This window comes from Equus caballus, chromosome 2 (assembly GCF_041296265.1).
Source record: "Equus caballus isolate H_3958 breed thoroughbred chromosome 2, TB-T2T, whole genome shotgun sequence".
NCBI lineage: Eukaryota > Metazoa > Chordata > Mammalia > Perissodactyla > Equidae > Equus > Equus caballus.
In genome coordinates this window covers 18,067,207-18,088,558 of record NC_091685.1, presented here as the reverse complement: position 1 = coordinate 18,088,558, position 21,352 = coordinate 18,067,207, and the positions used below count along the sequence as shown (strand labels likewise).

Here is a 21,352-nt window from a genome sequence, read left to right as displayed (position 1 = left end):
GACTGGAATCCGGCCAGGAGAGGGACAAGGCCAGCTTCAGCTCCCAGGCCCTTGTGCTAAGCACTTCCTGTGCATTTTCTTGTTTCATATCCAAAAAACACTATCAGGTAGTCACTATTAATATCCCCACTTTACACACAACGAGGTTAACTGAGTTGCCCATGGTTAACCACACAGCTAGGAAGTGGAGGAGCCTGGAGCTTTTCTGAATGGGCTGCTCTTATGCTTGTACCTGAGAAAGACTGAGCATGCATCATCGGACACATATTTACGAAGTTCCTACTGAGTCAGGCCTCAAGCTAGTCAGTGGGGATGTGGCAGTGACAAAGATATGGTTCCTACTTCCCGGAGCTCCTGTTCTGGTGGGGATCTATATCACTTGGGATACAGTGTGATGCTATAGGAGCAAAGATTTTAGGGCTGGAAGGCATTGTAGTGTCTACCTCAGTTGACTCAAGCCCAGAGAGGGAAGGAGACAGAGCAATGTCACACAGCTCATGACGGAGCCATGGGGCCCATGCCCTTTTCACAGTATTCAACTGTCTCACTTTGGCTCTCTTCTGCTCAGCAGTAGCCAAGAGCTGGGTGCCAAGATGGGATCTGCTAAGGCATATGAGGAAGCTTGGTGTGGCCATCTTGGGGCAGCCACGTCTCATCTCTCCTCCTGGCAATCAGAGACTTTTTTTTTTTAAAGGAACCTGACGCTGAGCAACCACAGGAACAGGGGTGAGTGGCCTTCGAGAATCCCAGCAGCCCCTTCACTGAGCAGAGCGAACTGGTCCCCATCAGCCTCTTGGATGTCTGGGAAGCCTGGGGTGGCATTGGCATAAGGGACCCAGAGTTGGTCGAAATGACTGTTTTCTGGCATTGTGTCTAGCCTCTGTTCTAGACTAATGTCCTCCCATCTTTTTTTTTTTTCCTTTTTCTCCCCAAAGCCCCCCGGTACATAGTTGTATATTCTTCGTTGTGGGTCCTTCTAGTTGTGGCATGTGGGACGCTGCCTCAGCGTGGTTTGATGAGCAGTGCCATGTCCGCACCCAGGATTCGAACTGACGAAACACTGGGCCGCCTGCAGCGGAGCGCATGCACTTAACCACTCGGCCACGGGGCCAGCCCCTCCTCCCATCTTCTTTTAAGTACAGATTACTCAGTACTCTTTTTCAAACCTTTCCTTGATTGCTTCAACGCAGAGAGCCCCTGCAGCTTTGTATCTCCCCGGACTCTTTGTTGGGGAGACACATGTACCCCATTCAGCCTTCCAGAAATTTTTGCTGAGAGGCACAGAGCAGGGATGTTAAGAGGAAAGGCTTTGGAAAGGGACAAAACCTTCCAGGCCTGGCGCTGCCATGTAACAGCTGTGTCACTTCTGTGAGTCTCCCTTCCCTCAGCTGTAAAATGGGGATGATAAAAGTACCACCCTCATCCGGCGGTTGTGAAGGCTGAGTAAGATTATGTTAAGTGTGGAGGAAGCTCTCCATAAAACGCTGCTGCTACTATCATAGTGAACTAGTGGCTGTGGTCCCCTCTCGTCTCCACAACTTCCTTCCTGCCCATACGGGCAGCGACTGGGTGGCCTCATCTTTATCCCCTATGGCTGAGGGCCCCAAAGATGCAGGAAGAGGGAATGGTCCTCTTGGGGGATGAGAAAGGGGCAGTGACAGGAAGAGGGCATGGTTGGCCCTTGGGGGACGAGAGAGGGGCATCGGTACGCAAAGGACGGGCGCTGCATCCTCCAGGGTTGGAGGACAGAGAAACTCGACCTGACTCCAGATTTTAAAGAGGACGGTGGGCTTCGGGGTCCCCACCTTTCCTAGGCCTGGAGGTCGGAAATCGTGGGGTGTAGGCTTGACTCAGGGAGAACTCAGTCTGGGGGACCTCGGGCAGGTCACTTTCAGCCTTGGGCCTCAGTTTCCTCGTGCGTGTCAGGTGGCTCTCGCGGCTTTCTCCCCGGGTTGCGAGGAGCACGCGCAGGCGGATGCCGGTTCCGCGAAACTGGTGAACGTGGCTCAGTGGCACTGAGCGGACAGGCGTGTTGGGCAGGAGGGAGGGCCAGCGGGCGAGGGGATTGGCTGGAGGCGGGGGCAGCCGGGCTCGGGATTGGCCGGATCGGAGAGGGCAGGGCGAACCTTTAAGAGGCGCGAGGGGGCGTGCAGGAGTGTGTTCCTCTCTGGCCTGCCTGCCGGGTTTATTAGTACGCGGTGACCGTGGCGGCGGCGGCGGCAGCAGCTACTGCTACGACGGGATCCCGGACGGAGCGGCGGCCCGCGGAGCAGAGTTGTATCCCGGGGTCCCGATCGCAGGCGGCGTGGCCCACGGGTCATGGCCAAAGGAGAGGGCTCCGAGAGCGGCTCCGCGGCGGGGCTGCTGCCCGCGGGCATTATACAAGCGGGTGAACGTCCGGCCCAGGTGAAGGTGAGGGCCTGGCACCCCGAGTGGAGGGCAAGGGGTAGGGGGCAGGCTGAGATGGGGGCGTCGAGGGATAGGCCTGGTTCTGGGACGGCTTGGACTACCCGGGGACAGGCGGCTCCAGGGAGCGGAGAGGGTCCAGGGGTTCCCTTGGGGGCAGGGGGTGATGGAGAAGGTTTGGAGGCGCCGGCCGCCCCCTTTTGTCCATCCGCACTCGGCACCTCTGCGGCCCCGCCGGCAGCTCCACGTGGTGCCGGGCTCTGCCGAGCCGGGTTCCGTTCTTGTGTGTCGAGCGGCTTAGGTTTGCCGCCCTAGACTAAGCCAGAGAGACGCCAGCAATCTGGGAAAACCCCCTTGGTTCCCCAACTCTCACCTTCTCCCCACCCCCACATGCCTACGCTTGAGCCTCAATTCTACAGTGCGGGCCGCTCAAGTTCATTCATAAGAACAAGGGCTCTGCTCTTAAAGGAGCCGCGTTCCTGAGTCGTTCGTGTGAGTGTGGGTGTCGGCGCTCCAGCGCGCGGTGCTTTGCGCGTCTTGCGGTGCTTCGCGCCTTTTGACCTTTGGCCCTATCCCCAGCTCTCTGGACGTAATGAAGGACCGAATGAAATCAGGCGACCCAAGGGAGAGATCTCAGGCAATAGATATCTGCCAGGGAAGTGACTGCCTTTTCCTTTTAATTTCATTAACTGACCCTTGGAAGGAGCTGGGGTGAGCAATTACGCTGCTACCATGCATGAGTAATCTCTACTCTCCCTGGGCAACCTCAACCTCCCTAATGCCCCACCCAGAGAGAGCCCAGCCCTGCACTTAGAGGACTTCCCTCCCCACTCTAAGGTCCCCTAGGAGCTGAGGGAGGGAGGGCAGGGAGAAGGAGGGTAGGACAGCTCCTGGGTTTGCCTGAAGCTCTGGCCGCCTGCAGAGGCCGGGGACGCCCTGGGACAGATGGAGGGAACAGCTGTCCCTGCAGCCAGCTGGGCTTGGCCCCTACAGCTCTGGAGAGCCCTCAGGTTCAGAGGCAGGTGGGTCCTGGCCTCTGAACCTGAACCAGGGTGGGACTGGAGCTGGGCTTAGGCAGCTCTTGGGAGCAAGAGGATTTTCATGTTGTGGCAGCTGGTGCCAGGGCGGGACAGGTCCCGCAGCTGGAGCATGCTCTCCCTCTAACTTGGAAAGAAGTATGGCTTGAGGCCTTGGGGGGAGTTTTTAGGGATAGCAAGCTGACATTTCCTCAGAATCAGGGTGGAGGGGCAGCCTTCTAGGGGCAACTTCCTCAGTATGTATTCCCCTTTTCCAGATTCCTAAGAACACAGAATGCCTTTCCTTTCTTGTGGGAGATGGGATCTCCCTGGGTAGGAACAGGGCAAGGCAGATTTGTTCCTCCTGGCAGAGTTGGCTGGAGGGATGATCCTGCCTGTGGAACCACCTACGATGGAGGCTAGGATCTTAGGCCTCTTTTCATCCTTTCCTCTTCTTCCCAGAAGGAACCGAAGAAGAAACAACAGTTGTCCGTTTGCAGCAAGCTTTGCTATGCAGTTGGAGGGGCCCCCTACCAGGTGACAGGCTGTGCCCTGGGGTTCTTCCTGCAGATCTACCTGTTGGATGTGGCTCAGGTGAGTAGGCTGAGCCCGCCAGGGCTCTTCTAGCATCCCGAGGTGGGAAAGACTGGAGATTCCCTGGTGGGTTCATTCAGTTCTCTCCGTCTGTGAAAAGGCGCTGGGAATCTCTACTTTTCTGCTTCTCAGAGTCACAGTTTGAAAAGTATCCAGAAGGAGAGTCTATCTGCCCCAGGAATCTTAGCTGGCAAGGTCAGGCAACTCCTGCTTGCCTGGCAAGAGCAACAGAGCCTGGAGGGTAGGCGGTAGTGTGAGGGAGAATGGAGCCCGCTGGTGACGCACTATTCTTGGAAGAAAGTGGCACACCATGTTCCCGGCTGGACAGTAGTCAGCTGGCTTGCCTCAGAGGTTGGTGGATGTTGGCAGGCTTGTGGACGAGGTGCATCCGAACTTCACCTGAGGAGCAGAGGCATGTCAGTGGGCACAGGGGCCCTCAAGTGCTGGCCTAAGTTAGAGTGCCCCAATACACAGGGTCTTTGACTGGGAGGGTTACTTGGGGTGCCTCAGGGTGTCTCGCTGCTTTGAGAGATCTTGGCCAGCAGCCTGGCATCCTGAGAATTCACCTTGTCTGGGTGGGAGAGTGCGAGGCTGAACAGCTCTGGCTCTCAGGGGTCATGCACTGGCCACTTTTCTATGTAGCATCTGATTTTGCAAGCAAGGCCTCTTAGTTGTATCCATTTATAGGTGGAGAACAGAGACCCAGAAAGGATAAATGACTTCATTCAGCTAGTTTTTGAGCAACTCCCATGGGCTGGGCCCTGAACATGGTGCAAATATGAGGAACCTGCAGTCGGTGTAAAACTGTGCTGTCATGGGTGTTTGGGTTGGGCAAGTCAGATAGAGGAGACTGCAGTGAGAGAGACGCTGCTAGCTTCCCAGCTTCCTGCAGCAATAACAATAGTAAGATGGATAGGAAGAGTCCAGAGAAGCTGCCTATTTAGGCCTAGAAGATGTGGGGGGAGAGGGATAGCTTGAGCAGGTAGTGACAGGCCACTTTTTAAAAGTATCTATAGGTTCCTTTTTCCACATCAGAGATAAAGCTTGACCCTGTAAGATGGGGATCATAACTTCCATTATACAGATGGGGAAATTGAGGCCCCCTGTGGTCACCCAGCAAATGCTAAGTCTGATACCAGGTGGTTGGGGGCTCAGGGCTGTGAGAGGGAGGCAAGGAAATGGCTCTGGATTCATTCTAATTGATGGAATGGAGGGGAGGATATAAGGGGACAGAGCTGGGAAAGTTTCTAAGGAGGCACACAGTGCTACTGCTGTCACAGAACTGTTATTGTCGTTATTAACATGACAAGTGAAGTTGCTTAAGGCCTGGGTGGGAGCAGCCCAGGGCCTGGCTGAGGCAGGGAGGGAACCCCTGCTTTTGCCTACCTTTGAAGGTCGAGGTGGGTGGAAGGATGAAGGCTTGTCTTTTGGCTCTTCCCCATTCCAGGTGGACCCTTTCTCTGCCTCCATCATCCTATTTGTGGGCCGGGCTTGGGATGCCATCACAGATCCCCTGGTGGGTTTCTTCATTAGCAAGTCTTCGTGGACCCGCCTGGGCCGCCTCATGCCCTGGTGAGTAGAGGAGGCTCCATCGAAGTGGCAGAAGGCAGGGCTTCCAAAACGTCTACCCTTAAGGGTCCCTCATCTGCTTGTCACAGGCTGGGGGATGAGGAGAAGGAATGATGCTAAAACCTGGATGTCAAAACCCCAGCTGAGGCCTCAGCTGCCCCAAGCGTGGGCACTGGGACACCCTGCCAATTCATTCCCAGACTGCGCATATTTCTAGATGGGGCAGCTTTCCCTAGCCCAGGCCCTTTTGCTCCCTAAGGTCCATTCCCTTCAGTGAAGCTGGAATTCTAGCTTCTCCCACTGAGTGCCTTCCCATCGTGGCAGAGGTAGTCCGCATAGTGGTTGAGAGGTTACACTCTGGAGCCAGCCTGATCCGTTTGAATCTCAGCTTCACCACTGACAGCTGTGCAACCTTGGGCGAGTCACTTAACATCTCTAAGCCTCAAATTTCTTTATCTGCAAAATGGGGATAATAATTAGGCCTGCCTCAGAGGGTTGTGGTAAGGATTAAATGTTTTTTTATATGTAGAGTACTTAGAACTGTGCCTGGCACGCACTGAGTCATATATAATTTGGCACCCCTTCAGAGTGGCTCCTGGTAGGGCAAGGATGGAAGGTGATGCCAAGAGTGGAATAGCAGGGGCCACAACCTCTGGCCCCTTGGATAAGGCAAACTTTTTCTTCAGTACAAAGCGAACACTACCCAGCCTCAGGCTCTGGGGCAAAATGGGAGGAGGTGGTGCCAGATCAGACAGTAAAGGGAGGCACACAGGACAGGCTGACAGGCCGGGGCTCTGGTTCCCTCCAGGACATCCTGCTTGGTGAGGGGGGGACATACCCCTTTCATCTCCAGCCCATCCAGGCTCAAGTGGGCGCCTTCCTGCCCCAGGGGCGCCCATACCTGGTCTCCGGCCTTCAAGGCCTTCAAAGCTCTTCCCACAGCCCCCGCCCCCCCTGCAAGCTTCCTTTCTCACGATGCCCTCCCTCCCATTCGAGTCCCGAATCCCGCATCCCGCCAGCCCCTGGCTAGGGCCCAGATTGGAGCCTTTGATCCTGGCTTCAGTGAGGAAGAGAGGCAAGGCAACCTGCTTTACCTGGGCAGGCTGCTCAGGCTGGTGATCCCAGAGAGCCAGCCCATGAGGTACTCGCCTCCCTGGTAACCAGTGGGAGGCGGGACTCTGCTGCCACATCTCCTCATGAGGCCCAGCCAATGGGAGGCAGCTGCTCTGGCCAGCCCAGGGCGGCAGCAGCCAGGGTTACTCCCAGTTACATTCGTCTGGGAGAGGATGGAGTGTTTGAGTATTTGACGAAGGCTGACGAGGAGCCCTTGTTCTACGGGCATTCGGGAGGGGTGGAGGAGGGCAGGGAGGGAGAGCAGAGGAGGCCCTGTCTGTGGGAGGTAGGATCTGAGGGCCTCTCGCTGAGCAGGTGTGGCAGCTGGCTTGGTGACGTTGGTGAGGGCCCTTCAGGCCGGTTTCTGAATTAGCAGGATGTCTGTGTACGTGTCCTCACCTGTCTGGGTGGTGACTCCTGGTGATGCCTCTTGAGTGGTATGCCCACCCCTATGTCTGAGTGCACGCTGGATCCCTCATGAACTGAGGCTTTGCCATGTAGTGTATGTGACATCCTTCCTGTCCACACCACCATTGGGACCCAGGCCCTGCCTCAGGCCTGGGATCCAGCACCCCTACTCCTTTCAGGGTAGGAAGAGGCTGGGCCCTGTGGGGTTCATGAGCCCTGTGGACCACTTTCCTGCCGGGCCTCAGCCCAGCCCCTGCCCTCAACCAGCATTTAAATGCCCCCTTCGGACCAGGAAGACTTTGACAGACACTTTCCCTGGAGTTCCCAAGGCTGCCCCGTGAGAGGTAGGGCATCGGCAGGCTCACGCCGGAGGCCGAGATGCAGCAGGGCTGGGCCTGAGCTCGGATTCCCAGCCCAGTGCTCTCCGCAGTCCCTGGCTGTGGGCCTGTGCCCTCCGGCTGAGCTTTCCTGTTGTGATCATCACAGCAGACACTTACCGTGCCCCAAGCAGTATCCCACGTTTTAATATCAACTTACTTAAGTCTTATGAAAACTACTTCAACCCTATGAAATAGAACCAAAGTGCTTTCACTGGCCTGTAAGACTCGACCTGAGCTGGTACCCCATTTCCTCTTCAACTTCATCTAATTCCATCTCCCATGCTTGCTCCACTCCAGCCCCAATGGCCTCCTTGCCCTCCCTCAGAACTGCCAGGCACATCTCCCGCTTGAGGACCTTTGCAATGACTTTCCCTTGCCTGGCATACTCTTGCCTCAGATGTCTGCAAGGCCCACTCCCTCCTGTCATTCAAGTCTTGGCAGAGATGTCACTTTCTCGATGAGGGCTACCCTGTCCACTCGGTTGTGAATTGCACCCCCATACTCCTAATCCCCGTTAGCCCGAGTCAACGTGTGTGCCTGTCCTCCTCTATTTCATATGTGGGATGCTGCCACAGCATGGCTTGATGAGCAGTATTCGGGTCCGTACCCAGGATCCAAACTGGCAGACCCTAGGCCATCAAAACAGAGCACAAACTTAATCACTACACCAGAAGGCCAGCCCCTATAAATTTTTCATTGTTGTAAAATATTCATAACATAAAGTTTACCATTTTAACCATTTTTAAATGTACAATTCAGTGGCCTTAAGTACATTCACATTGTTGTACAACCATCACCACCGTCCATCTCCTGAACTTTTTCCTCTTCCCAAACCGAAACTCTAAACCCATTAAACAATAACTCCCCATCCTCCCTCCCCCCAGCCTCTGGCACCACCCTTCTACATTCTGTCTCTCCATTTAACTACTCTAGGTGCCTCACGTAAGTGGGATCATACGATATTTGTCCTTTTGAGACTGGCTTATTTCACTTAGCATAATGTCTTCAAGGTTCATCTGTGTTGTGGCATGTGTCAGAATTTCATTCCTTCTTAAGGCTGAATAGTATATATAACTTTTTAATTGTGTTTACTTTTTTGTTTGCCAACTAGAATGTGAGTTCCACCAGGGCAGTGACCTGGCTGCTTGTTCACTGGTGCATTCTAAGTAAATAGAACAGCGCTCGGCACTGACTTGGCACTTGAGTATTTCTTGAGTAAATGTTGAGTGGGAGGTCAGTGCTATTACTATTCTTGTTTTGCAGAAGAGAAAATGAGCCTCAGAGAAGTTAAGTAACTTGCCCAAGACTAAGTTATTTATAGTTCTTGGTAGAGTTAGTATTGGATCCCTGAAGCATGGCTCCAAAGACCGTTTAACCACTGCTCTCTGCTGCCTTTCTATACTCATGCCACGAAGTTAGTCCATCCTGAGGTCTAACCACTTGTGATAGTGTGGGACTCACAAGTGAGGGGCAGACAGTTGCCCCCGGTATAGTTATTTCACTAGGCCCCCCCAGAAGGAAACCCTTCGCCTGGAGTTGGCCTCCCCTACCCCTGTGTGTGCACACATGTGAGAACACCAGTATTGGGGGTCGCTCCTTCTCCCTGCCTCCCTGCCCCACCACCTGCCGTCTTGGCCTCCATTCTCAGCCACCCCATCCCATGGGAAGCCCCTGCCTCTGGAGCCCTCTCCCTTGGGGAGACGTAGGTGAGACTCAGGATCTGACCTCATGCTCAGGATCTCAGTCCGGGGGCCCTGTCTTGGCTATCAGCCTCTTCCCAGAGACCCTGGGGTGGGTGGATTCGGGGGAAGAATTTCCTTCTTGGCAGGCACCTTCTGGGGCTACAGAGCAATCCAGGCTGGGCCCAGCTCCTGGGGTTTTGGCATCCAGCCCCCACTGAGAGCTCGCCTTCCTCAGGATCATCTTCTCCACGCCCCTGGCCGTCGTTGCCTACTTCCTCATCTGGTTCGTGCCTGACTTCCCACAGGGCCAGAGCCTGTGGTACCTGCTTTTCTATTGCCTCTTTGAGACACTGGTCACAGTGAGTGTGGGCACCTCCCCTGGGTGTCTGGGGGCAGGGGTGAGGGCAGTCCCTGGGGCCTCCAGGGTTGGTGGCCGAAGCCACATCTGTCTGTCCATTGTCTGACTGGCCGAGGGCCTCTCTTCCATGCCAGTGTTTCCACGTTCCCTACTCAGCTCTCACCATGTTCATCAGCACAGAGCAGAGTGAGCGGGATTCTGCCACTGCATATCGTAAGTCTCTCCCCAGCCCACTGATTCTACCCACCAGGGACCCTGGGCCGACTGTTCCCTGACCCTCCTGGCACATTTCTTCCCTTGCTGGAAGCAAGTGTGAGACCATCTTAAAAATGACTCAATCCCCTTATTGCTCTGGTGAGACCACAGGGGTACGGGGACTAGCCAGAGGTCACACAGAGCAAGGCCATGAATTTAGGCCAAGGTGCCATCCGCTCGACCACCTTATACCCACCCTGAGCTTCTGCCATCACCTGGGGCTAAGAGCTGGGCTTCTCTCCACTGTACCTTCTTCCCCTGGGGCCCACAAGTCACGAGGCTCCTCCAAAGGACCTCCCTTTCACTGCTCAGGGATGACTGTGGAGGTGCTGGGCACAGTGCTGGGAACAGCGATCCAGGGGCAAATCGTGGGCCAAGCGGATACACCTTGTCTCCAGGACCGCAACATTTCTGCAGTGGCCTTGGAAGGTGCCAATCGCACACACAGCACCACCTCACTCAGAGAAACGGTGAGGCCCCTGGCAGGGCGGAGATTTGGGGAGATAAGGGACAATGGGGTGGTTTGCAGTCATCCTCAAAATAGTCGTAATAGCTAGTGTTCATTACATGTCCAGTATTTGATATACAAGCTGTTAATGTGCCCACTTTGCAGATAAGGAAACTGAAGCATCGAGCAGCTAAACAATTTTCCCAGGGTCACAGAGCCCATGAGTTACAGAAACTGGATTTGGGGAGATTTGAACTGTGGTCTCTCCAACTCCATGGCCTGGCTTCTTAACATTTTGTTCCTCTGGACTTTGCCCAGCCTTAGGAAGCAGCAGCCAGCCCAGGATGATTTTCCCATTTCGCAGATGGAGACAGTGAGGCCCCCGGAGAATGGACTGGTCCGAGGTCATTGAGTGGAGCTACTGGGAGTTGGGAAGAGATCAGACTGACTGTCTCTCTATGTCACCTTTACCCCCTTTCTAGCAAAATGCATACCTGCTGGCAGCAGGGGTCATTGCCACCATCTATATCATCTGTGCTGTCATCCTGATCCTGGGCGTGCGGGAGCAGAGAGGTGAGGGGCCCTGGGGAGGGGTGCAGGCCCCACCACAGGGTGGCTTTGTCCCTCTGCCTGGGCCTCAGGCTTTGGGAGGGGCCTCCACTCCTTCCTCACTGTCCCTTCTGGCCCTCAGAACCCTATGAGACTCAGCAGGCTGAGCCGATGTCCTTCTTTCGGGGCCTCCGGCTGGTCATGAGCCACGGCCCGTACGTCAAGCTTATTGCCGGCTTCCTCTTCACCTCCCTGGCTTTCATGGTGAGTGGGGGAAGCCTGACATGCTCAGCCTGGCAGGTGGCGGGAGGGAGGCCAAGGACTCAGGTTGTGACAAAGCCTGAGGGATAGGTGGGTGGTTGGGGGGGTGGTTAAGCAGAGGTCCCTGGAGCACAGGGAATGTCTTGGGGAGGCTTAGCCCCAACATCACCTCTTTCCTTGCGTTTCCTTTTCCCTCCCTTGCCCCATCCCCCAGCTGGTGGAAGGGAACTTCGCCTTGTTTTGCACCTACACCCTGGGCTTCCGCAATGAATTCCAGAATCTGCTCCTGGCCATCATGGTGCGTGCGGGGCCCTGAGGGTGGGTAGGCAGCCTGGGCTGAAGTGGCATAGGCTGCGAGAAGGTTCTTTGGGTAGTCAGAGGATGTTTCCCAGGTTGGCCCAAGGTCATGAAAGGATGAGGGAGGCTTCTCAGAATATTTGGTTGGACCTGACCTACAACTGCTTAGGTAGGACTGTGAAAGAAAGAGTTTGGGTCCATCTTTCAAACCGTTATGTTGTGCACCTTAAACTAATACAATGTTATATGTCAATTGTACCTCAATAAAACTGGGAAAAAAGAAAAGAACAAGTTGGGGGTTGGATGTTCAAGTAGAGAGCATAGCAAAAGCAGAGGTGTGGAGGCCAGGAACTTGGGGACTTTGTGCTCGGCTGTGCTCAGAGAGGCAGGGTACGAGACTGGCCCCAGCTCTTGGCTCCCCGGAGGGCGGTGAGAGTGCCTGTCAGCATCCTCACTGCCCAGAAGATGTCATCTGGCTGCTCTCAGGCAGGGCTGGGAACACCTTTGGGGTCCTGAGAAGGGCAGGAGGGGTTCTGTGGCTCTGACCCCCTTCCCTCACCCACTTTGTCCATCCTCAGCTCTCGGCCACATTCACCATCCCCATCTGGCAATGGTTCCTAACCCGGTTTGGCAAAAAGACGGCTGTATACGTTGGGATCTCTGTGAGTGGCCAAAGGGTAGGGCCTGGGCTGGTTGGGGTTGCCGGTGGGAGCCTCTCAGCTGACTCGTCTTCCTGCACCCATCCCCTCCCATAGTCAGCAGTGCCATTTCTCACCTTGGTGGCCCTCATGGAGCGTAACCTGATCATCACATACGTGGTAGCTGTGGCAGCTGGCATCAGTGTAGCAGCTGCCTTCTTACTACCCTGGCAAGTATATATAGGCCCACCTGGGTGTGTTCCCCAGCCCCCCACTCCCCCAGTTCTGAAGCTCTTTGGGGAGAATTCTGTGGAGGCTTCTCTTCCTATAGGCCATTCTGTGGGTCCAGGTTGGGGGTGGGGCGAGTCTCCCCTGGACAGTTATATAGGTTGTGAACTGTGCAAGAACACCTAATCAGGGTAGGAAATGGGGCTAAAATCTGGTCTGCATTCTACTTGCCACGCTGAGCACCTAGAGAGGGGCTACTTCATCTTGGAGGAAGGGGCCTTTTTTTCTTTTCACAAAAAGTTGCCATCTCCTCACTGAGCTTGTGCCTGTGGGGCTGCAGAGCGGCTGCAGACAGAGGCCCCATACAGGCTAGTGGGGGTCTGGGGTTGCCAGGTGGGTGGCTCCTCATGGCTGCCACCACTCTATACAGGTCCATGCTGCCCGACGTCATTGACGACTTCCACTTGAAGCAGCCCCACTCCCGTGGAACCGAGCCCATCTTCTTCTCCTTCTATGTCTTCTTCACCAAGTTCGCCTCCGGAGTCTCACTGGGCATCTCCACCCTCAGTCTTGAGTGAGTGGGCTGGGGGTCTGGGCCAGTGCTGGGTACGGCGGGCCCCAGGCGCCCCATCCTCATACTCCCCTGCCCACTGGGTCCCACAGCTTTGCCGGCTACCAAACCCGTGGCTGCACCCAGCCGAGGCGCGTCAAGTTTACGCTGAAGATGCTGGTGACCATGACTCCCATAGTCCTCATCCTGCTGGGCCTGCTGCTCTTCAAACTGTACCCCATTGACGAGGAGAAGCGGCGACAGAACAAGAAAGCCCTGCAGGCTCTGCGGTGAGAGCCGGGAGGGCTGGAGAGGTGGAAGAGGGGGCATAATCTGGTCTGTGCCCTCAATTTGGGGCTCCTGTGGCCAAGTCCGGACTTGCCTCCCGTACATCTGTGCTTGCCGGCTCCTGCTTGGCCCCTTCCCATGGCTGATTCACAATCATGGCAGCTGACAGTTCTTGAACACGTAGCTGCATGCCAGGGGCAGGGCTGAGTGGTTTTACATTTATTCATTCAACAAATACTTATTGGAAGCCTACTATGTGCCAGGCATTGCTCTAGTGGATGAAACAAACAAACATCCTGCCTTCAGGGAGTGTGCATGCCTGATCTCCTGTAGTCCTTCAAGGAGCCCAGGTGTCAGAGATGCTACAATTCCCACTCTGCAGATCAAGAAACTGAGGCTTAAGCAGAAGGAAGTGACTGGCCCAGCTGATAAGGGGTAGAGGTGGGCTTTGAGCCCCGGGAGGGCGTTCTGACTCCAGAGCCTGCATTCTTCACAGCTCCCCTGGTGGGCAGGACCTCAGGTGTGGCCTGAGCCCTGCCTTTCAGGAGACAAGCGGGCAGGGTGGAGAGAGTCATGCCAGCCCATCAGCCAGCTCAGGCCAGAGCATCGTCCTGGGGCTTTTGGTGGCCCGTGAGGAGCAAGAGCAGTGAACAGACCAACTGGCAGTTTCCAGGTTGCAAGTGGGATTGAGCAAACTATGGCCTGTGGTTTAGACTTGCCTCAGAGCTGGCTAATATTGCAGGGCCAAGATCCCATGAGCAATGAAGCGGGTCGGGGCAAGGGAGGGGAAGGGTGCTTCCTTCAACCCGTCTTCTCTGGCTGTTGCAGGGAAGAGGCCAGCAGCTCGGGCTGCTCTGACACAGACTCTACAGAGCTGGCCAGCATCCTCTAGGGCCTGTGGTGTTGCCCGAAGCCTCCATGCACAGGGCCTGGATCACCAGGCCACAGGAATCCAGGCCTGCTGGCCCACTCACTGAACATCTGGTCTCCAGATGCCAGGAAGGGAGCCAAAGACTCGAGAATAAGCGGCCCAGGACACCTCCTGTGCCCACTGTGGGGCGAGCCATCCGTATAGCCGCCCGCCTCCCCTCTGCTCACCCACGGGGCCGAGCCCTGGGGCTGCTACTGTGAATATGCCAAGGACTGATCGGGCCTAGCCCGGAACACTAATGTAGAAACGTTTTATACAGAGACTAATTAATAACTTAATGACCGTGTACATAGCAATGTGTGTATGTATATGTCTGTGAGCTATTAATGTTATTAATTTTCATAAAAGCTGGAAAACAGAGCTGCCTGTTTCTGTCTTTGTCCTCGGCCACTCGCTGAACCCTTCTATGCCCAGATGCGGATAGTGAGAGGGAGCACTGAGTTGCAGGTGCCCTGGGTGGGGAGAGTGCGTCTTGAGGTGTGATAACAGCATCACCTAACTTATGAAACACCTCTCTGTACCAGGCATGGGGTGCAGGCGTCGTGGTCACTTTGCTGGTGTTCTCACTTAATCTTTGAAAACATTTGGCTAAGTTCCGACGGTCTCCGTTTTAAAGATGAGGAAGCTGAGCTCTAGTGTAGAGAGGGCCTTGGCTCACGTCTGGAATTCCATCCTGGCTCTGTGAGACTCCAGCACCTTCCCCACAACCCTCCATTCCCCTGTGTCTGAGAATGACTGACTGACTGGCAGACAGTTGGTTGCTCCGCCCGGGCCCGCGCGCTGTTTCCCGCTCTGTGCATGCCTGAGCGCATGGCGCTGGCTGTGCCGGTGCAGTCTCCGTGTGACTGAGGCCCTGTGGGGTCCTAGAGACCTGCTTCTGCACAACTGTTAATGACAGTGTTGGAGGGTGAGAACAGCCCTGGCTGGGTGTGTGTGTCTGTTGAGGAGGGGGTCTCACCATTGGTGTGTTGGTGAAAAACCACCTCTGGTGGGGAGAAGGGTGGCGGGAAAGGCTTAGTTTATAGCATCGGCCTATTTCCACAGTGTAAATACTCCCACTGTAGCCAATTTCAAGTTACCAACGGTTATACTGTCTTACAACATTCCTGAAAAGAAAATTTTTTTTTTAATCCTGAGGAAGATTCACCCTTCCTCCATAACATGGCCACTGACAGACAAGTGGTGTAGGTCTGTGCCCAGGAACCAAAACTGGGCTGCTAAATGGAGTGCCCTGAACTGAGCCGCTAGGCCACCAGGATTGGCCCCTTTTTTTTTTTTTTTCTGAGAAAGATTCACCAGGAGCTAACATCTGTTGCCAATCTTTCTCTTTTTGTATGTGAGCTGCTGCCACAGCATGGCCACTGACAGACGACAGGGGTGGTTCCATACCCGGGAGTTGAACTCGGGCTGCTGAAGCAGAGCATGCTAAACTTAACCACTAGGCCACCAGGGCTGGCCCCGGGAAAACTTAACAGTCTACTCTTGCAAGCCTGTAGGAGCTTGCCCCAGCACGTCACTGGATTTCCCATGCTTAGGCCAAGCTCCAAAAATCAGAAAAGCAAAGCTGGCAGGGTCAGGGGCTACTAGTTCAACCTATTTATTTTATAAATGAGGCCCAGAGAAGAAAAGTGCTTATGCTATTTAGGCTTGGTTTTCACTTTGGGTATGAGGCTCCATTTTTGCTGATAAAGCTCTGCCAAGCCACTTTTATAAATTCACAGCATTGCTAACAGGTACAGTTAGACACACTTAATATCAATTCAATTAGCCTTCATATCGTCCCTCTGAGGTAGGTACTTTCTTATCCCCATTTTACAGATAAGGAAACTGAGGCACTGAAAGGTTAAGTAGCTTGTCCAAGGTCATCAGACAGTGAGAGGAGGAGCTGACATTGGAATCCAGGCTGTCCAGCTATAAGTCCTGGGCTCTTAGCCACTCCTTTAGGCTGTTATGGGAACCAATAGTTTTGCCACTGCCAAACCAGGTCCCACTGCCTTTGGAGCTGCCGTCTCAGGGACAGAGGCTGCCCAGGCAGGGCAGGAGCCCTGGGCTCTGGTCTGGCCCCCGTAGCTGGAGCGCGTGGGGACTATGACATAAAGTTTGCTCACACTTCCCCTCTCCCTCCGCTCCAATCATTAACTACCAAATCCTGTCTTTAAACCAGGAAAATTAATTTCCTAAACCACTCAAGCTTGCTTCTTTCTCATCCCTACAATTACTTATCAGGACTTATCTTCTCTCACTTGGATGATTATACCAGCATCCTCACTGGCCTCTGTCTTTGATTTGATCTCCTTGCATTTCTTCTGCAAACTCTTCAAGATAAGCAAGTAGCTCTCTTGTTTAGAAACCCTTCGGGGAGTCCCCATTGCCTTCAGGAGGAAGTCCGAGACCCCCGCGGACCGCCCCAGGTCTAGATGCAGCCCTTTGTGCAGGCACCTGCCCAGCCCTGGAATACACCTCCGGCCCCTGGTTCATCTGGCAGACATTGGTCCAATGTGTCTTGGCTCCAGCCTGCCTCTCTAAAGCCATTCCTGCCCCCTACCCCATGCTTCCTTCATCGTGGTCGCCCACACTGAGCCCAAGGCCAGGCATGGTGGGGTAGGGTGGGACATGTGAAGCTGAATAAACGTGAGCTATGATGAAAGGGTTTTGTGAGCCGTATCCAAATCCCACTGACCCTCTATGATGCTTCTCTCTTGGCCTCAGTTTCCCCAAACTGTACAATGGGGATTTGGAATTGAAAACGCTGGCCTCTCTCCAGTTTCATGCTCACAGAAAATTGATCTCCTCCTCAAATCCTCCTTCTGACATCTTGGGGGATGATTTGGGGGTGGCATAGGTGGGGGGAATGGGAAAGCAATCTGGGATCCCAGAAACCCCTTGGGTCGTTAGCTACTACTTGTCCTTTCTGGACAGCTCGTACCTCCCAATCCTTTGGGAGAAGTGCCATCTTGAATTCCTCTGCACTTAGATCCAGCATTACAGCAAAAAACCCTGCCTCTCCCTTGAGTCTCCTGCTGCCCTCAGCCATGCCAGTCACACGCCCCCAACCCCTGCCCTTGCTAAGGACCAGGTATGGTTTTGGCTCCACCTGCTGGAAGAAAGGGGCAACGCCTGTCCTTCAACATTGCAAAGAAGCAATTCTAGATCCATTGTTGACTGGCTCTATGATCTTGGCTATCCATTCACAGAACAAACATGTATAATGGGCCTACTATGTGTCATGCACCGGCTAGGATATGAGGATAGAGTGGTGAACAAAATAGAGCTTATATTCTTGGCGGGACCACTGACAAATAAATGGACATATAAATAAGATAATTTCAGATTTAATAAGCACCATGAGAGAAAAAAGCAGGTTGATGAAATAGAGGGAGCTGGTATGGAGGCTATAAGTGACTGCTCAGAAAAGAACATTCTGAGAAAGTGTCATTTGACTTGAATCAAAAGGCGGAGAAGTAGCAGACATTCAGAGCTTGGGGGAAAGCATTGCAGGGAGAGGAGACAGCTAGTGCAAAGACCCCGGGGTAGGAAAGAGCTCGGTGTATGAGAAGTACTGGAAGGGAACAGTGCAACCAGAGTATAGTGGCCAAGAGGGCAGGTGGCGTGAGGGGAGTCTGGGGAGGTATACAGGAACTGGACCATCCAGGGCCTTGCAGCCCACAGAGAAAGTTTGGATTTTATTTTGAGAACAGCCAAAAAGCCACTGAAGAGATTTAAACAGAAAAGTGATTTATGTTAAAAAAAAAAAATGAAGGCAGAGGCAGATGGAGCAGGGCTTTGTGGACCATGTTGAGCATGTTGGTCTTCAGCCTAAGAGCAGAGATAAGCCATTGATGAGCTTTAAGGAGGGGAGTCATGTGGTAAACCAAAAGTTTAGAAAGACCATATCATCTGCTTTGTGGGGAAAAGATTGAAGGAAGTGAAAGTGGAAGCAGGATGACTAACACAGAGGCTGCCCTTGTTATGTTCTGAGGCCATGAAAAGTACCAGACTGCGGTGGTGGCAGAGGAAACAGAAAGAAGAAGACAGATTTGGCAGCTGGTTGGCCTGGATTATTGAGAGCGAGGGAGAGAGAGAGAAATACGAAATGGATGCCTAGATTTCTACCTTGGGAAACAGAGTGGTACTTCAACTCAATAACACAGGGAGCACCAGAGGAGGAGCAAGCTTAGAGGACAGAACAATTCATTGTCACTTGTTTGTATCACTTTTACGTAAAAAAAAAAGAAGAAATCACACTTAGAAATTCCACTGAGTTGGGAACAGGAACACAAACTTTCACCACTATTACTATGTAACCTTTTATTAGCCAATGCAATTAGACAAGAAAAAGAAATAAAAATTGAAAAGGAGTAGGTAAAATTATCTTTATTTGTCAATATGTTTATATTCCAAGAGAACCCAAGTGAATCAATTGAAAAACTACTATAAGCAAGAAAATTCAGTAGGAAATGGGGTAGAAAAGTAATATACAAAAATAAACACCCTTTATATGTATAAACTGCAATCAGTTAAAGCTGAATTATTCAATATGATATCCACCACCATATGTGGCTATTCGAATTTAAATTTAAAATAATTAAAATTAAATAAAACTTAAAGTTCAGTTTCTCAATCATACTCATTACATTTTAAGTTCTTAACAGCCACAAGTGATCAGCAGCAACTGTGTTAGATAAAAGTTTCAAGTAAAGTCTGGGCCTTCCACCAGGGCCCAGATCCCAGAGCTAGTAGTAGTTAAAGAACACGTCCATCATTGCAGAAAGTTCTATTGTCCAGTGCTGAGTTAGAAGATATAGTGAGAGAGAAGACCACATTTATGAGAGCAACAAAATACCTAGGAATAGGGAAAAAACAGTCCTTTGCCAAACCACACGACTTAATTTTTGGTCACAGGCCCCCTGTCTGGACCTCTCTGTATTTCAAGTCACAACCAGAGTATCATCTTTTTGGGAGTCTTCTCTGACTCTCTTCCAGGTTGAGTCAGAGGTTTCCTCTAGGCTCTCCCCCCACCCAGTACAGCACACAGATGATCCTCATTACTGGCAGATTCCGTATTTGCCAATCTGCCTACTTGCTAAAAATTATTTGTAACCCCAAGAAGGAAGGCAGGAGAGAGAAGGGAGAAGAAAAAAGCAGCAATGACAGAGGAAGTAGAGAGCAACGGAAGGGTCATGACCGGGTGTTCTGGACTAGATCCGGAGCCTCCCCCGCTTCTCCTCCAGGGAAGCTTGGTGGGGCAGGGAGGGGCTCACATCTCCAGGGCAATTAAGGAAGTCCCTGAGTGCTGTGGCCTAAAGCCCTTTCCGGGGTGAGGCCCAGGCCAGAGTGAGCTCTGATTGCTCACTATCTGGAAAATTGCCTTCCGTCTGGCAGAGATCCTGTTGAAATTGGCCTGGGGTGAGTGGACTGGATTTTCACCCCAAGGTGATCCAAAATGGCCTAGATAGCTGGGGAGGAGTCTGGGATGTCCTGGGGTGACCTAGGGTCAGAGAATCAGAAGAGGCAGGACTGTCTGCCCTTCTAATGGTTCATAAGAGATGGGGAATCAGCCTCTCTGTCTCCCACTATTGTCACAACAGTCACTCCTCCCAGCACCTTCCCCTTCAGGACTTCTATGTGGCCTCAAAGGGATATCTGTACCTGGGAAGGCAGGGGAACCACCCTAGCCCCAAGGTTCAGAGAGGGCAAGGGAGTCACACAAGGTCACACGGCCAGCCAGAGGCAGAAGCAGGATGCAATCTAGGTCTCACTCCCAAGCTCAGAGTTATTTTTGTTTTCCCATCAAATTGTCAGTTTCTTCAGGACCAAGACTCTTGTCCTGTGTCCTTTCACCCCCCTTCACTTCCACCAGGGCCCAGACTCCAGAGCTAGTTTCTCAGCAGTCTACACCTGCCAGCAATGGCTTGGTCATCTCTGTTAACACCGAGGGGCAAAGCGGTATGTGGGAGGACCGCCCTGCTATTTCTTTTTTTCCCCTACTTTTCCCTTTTCATTTTTTAAAAATTGAGATAACATTGGTTTATAACATTATATAAATTTCAGATGTACATCATTATATTTTGACTTGTGTATAGACAACATCGTGTTCACCACCAAAAGTCTGGTTGCCATCTGTCACCATACAAGTGTGCCTGTCTCCCCCTCCCTCCATGACCCTACCCCTCTGGTAACCGCCAGTCTATTCTTTGCATCTATGTCTGTGTTTGTTGTTGTTTTTGTCTTCCACATATGAGTAAAATCCTATGGTATTTGTTTTTCTCTGTCTGACTTATTTCACTTAGCGTAATACCCTCAGGGTCCATTCGCGTCATTGCAAATGGTAAGATTTAATCTTTTTATGGCTGAGGAGTAATCCATTGTATATATATGCCACATCTTCTTTATCTGTTCATCTGTCCATGAGCACTTAGGTTGTTTCCAAGTCTTGCCTATTGTAAATAATGCTGCAACGAACATAAGGGTGCATATATCTCTTCAAATTAGTATTTCTGTGTTCCTTGAATAAATATCCAGAAGTGGAATAGCTGGATCACACAGTAGTTCTATTTTTAATTTTCTGAGGAATCTCCACCCTCTTTTCCATACTGGCTGCAACAGTTTGCATTCCCACCAGCAGTGTATGGGGGTTCCCTTTTCTCCACATCTTCTCCAACACTTGTTATTTCTTGTCTTTTTAGTAATGACCATTCTGATGGTCATGAGGTGATATCTCATTGTGGTTTTGCTTTGCACTTCCCTGATAATTAGTGACATTGAATATCTTTTTACGTGCCTGTTGGCCATCTGTATATCTTCTTTGGAAAGACGTCTATTCAGATCCTCTGCCCATTTTTTTGAGTTGTTTTGTTGTTGTTGTTGAGTTGTGTGTGTTCTTTGTATATTTTGGATATTAACTCCTTGTCAGATATATGCTTTGCAAATATCTTCTCCCAATTTGTGGGTTGTCTTTTCATTTTGTTGATGGTTTCCTTTGCTGCTCCCTGCTGTTTCTTTTTTTTTTTTAACTTGTTTTTTGTTGTTGTTGTTGTTTGTTTGTTTGTTTGTTTGTTTTGAGGAAGATTAGCCCTGAGCTAACTACTGCCAATCCCCCTCTTTTTGCTGAGGAAGATTGGCCCTGAGCTAACATCCGTGCCCATCTTCCTCTACTTTATATGTGGGACGCCTATCACAGCATCGCATGCCAAGCTGTGCCATGTCCGCACCAGGGATCCGGGCCAGCGAACCCCGGGCAGCCCAGAAGCAGAACGTGCGCACTTAACCGCTGCGCCACCGGGCCGGCCCCTCCCTGCTGTTTCTTAAATGGATCCAGTGGCAAAGGCCACAAGGGAAGAGACCTAGGTTGTCTAATCCAACCCCTACCTGATGCTTGGAT

The 21,352-nt window shown here is 52.4% G+C and overlaps 1 protein-coding gene and 1 long non-coding RNA gene across 8 annotated transcripts; one reads left to right on the top strand and one right to left on the bottom strand.

Annotated features, from left to right (window-relative positions):
* Nucleotides 1-1,997: 1,997 nt before the first annotated feature.
* Nucleotides 1,998-14,331, top strand: MFSD2A (MFSD2 lysolipid transporter A, lysophospholipid). Of its 7 annotated transcripts, none has more exons than XM_001503368.5 (14): nucleotides 1,998-2,412; nucleotides 3,885-4,016; nucleotides 5,464-5,588; nucleotides 9,404-9,527; nucleotides 9,661-9,739; nucleotides 10,094-10,251; nucleotides 10,712-10,802; nucleotides 10,921-11,042; nucleotides 11,254-11,337; nucleotides 11,915-11,998; nucleotides 12,092-12,204; nucleotides 12,633-12,776; nucleotides 12,866-13,042; nucleotides 13,869-14,331. In XM_001503368.5, the coding sequence occupies exons 1-14, from the start codon at nucleotides 2,320-2,322 to the stop codon at nucleotides 13,930-13,932; spliced, it is 1,590 nt and encodes a 529-aa protein (XP_001503418.1). In that variant the 5' UTR covers nucleotides 1,998-2,319; the 3' UTR covers nucleotides 13,933-14,331. The 7 variants fall into 7 exon arrangements, with proteins under 7 accessions (XP_001503418.1, XP_014592972.1, XP_014592971.1 ...); XM_014737486.3 differs by having other exon boundaries at nucleotides 2,119-2,406; XM_014737485.3 differs by having other exon boundaries at nucleotides 2,123-2,412; nucleotides 3,888-4,016.
* LOC138920468 (uncharacterized) lies at nucleotides 3,067-5,675 on the bottom strand. The gene is made up of 2 exons (XR_011431649.1): nucleotides 5,403-5,675; nucleotides 3,067-4,415 (listed from the first exon to the last, which is right to left on the bottom strand). It is a non-coding gene; the product is annotated as an uncharacterized lncRNA (long non-coding RNA).
* Nucleotides 14,332-21,352: the final 7,021 nt, after the last annotated feature.

Coding starts and splice junctions, on each gene's coding strand:
- MFSD2A (XM_001503368.5), top strand. CDS start 2,320: ATGGCCAAAGGAGAGGGCTCCGAGAGCGGCTCCGCGGCGGGGCTGCTG. Junction 4,017..5,463: donor ACCTGTTGGATGTGGCTCAG/GTGAGTAGGCTG, acceptor TCCCCATTCCAG/GTGGACCCTTTCTCTGCCTC. Junction 11,999..12,091: donor CTGTATACGTTGGGATCTCT/GTGAGTGGCCAA, acceptor CCCCTCCCATAG/TCAGCAGTGCCATTTCTCAC.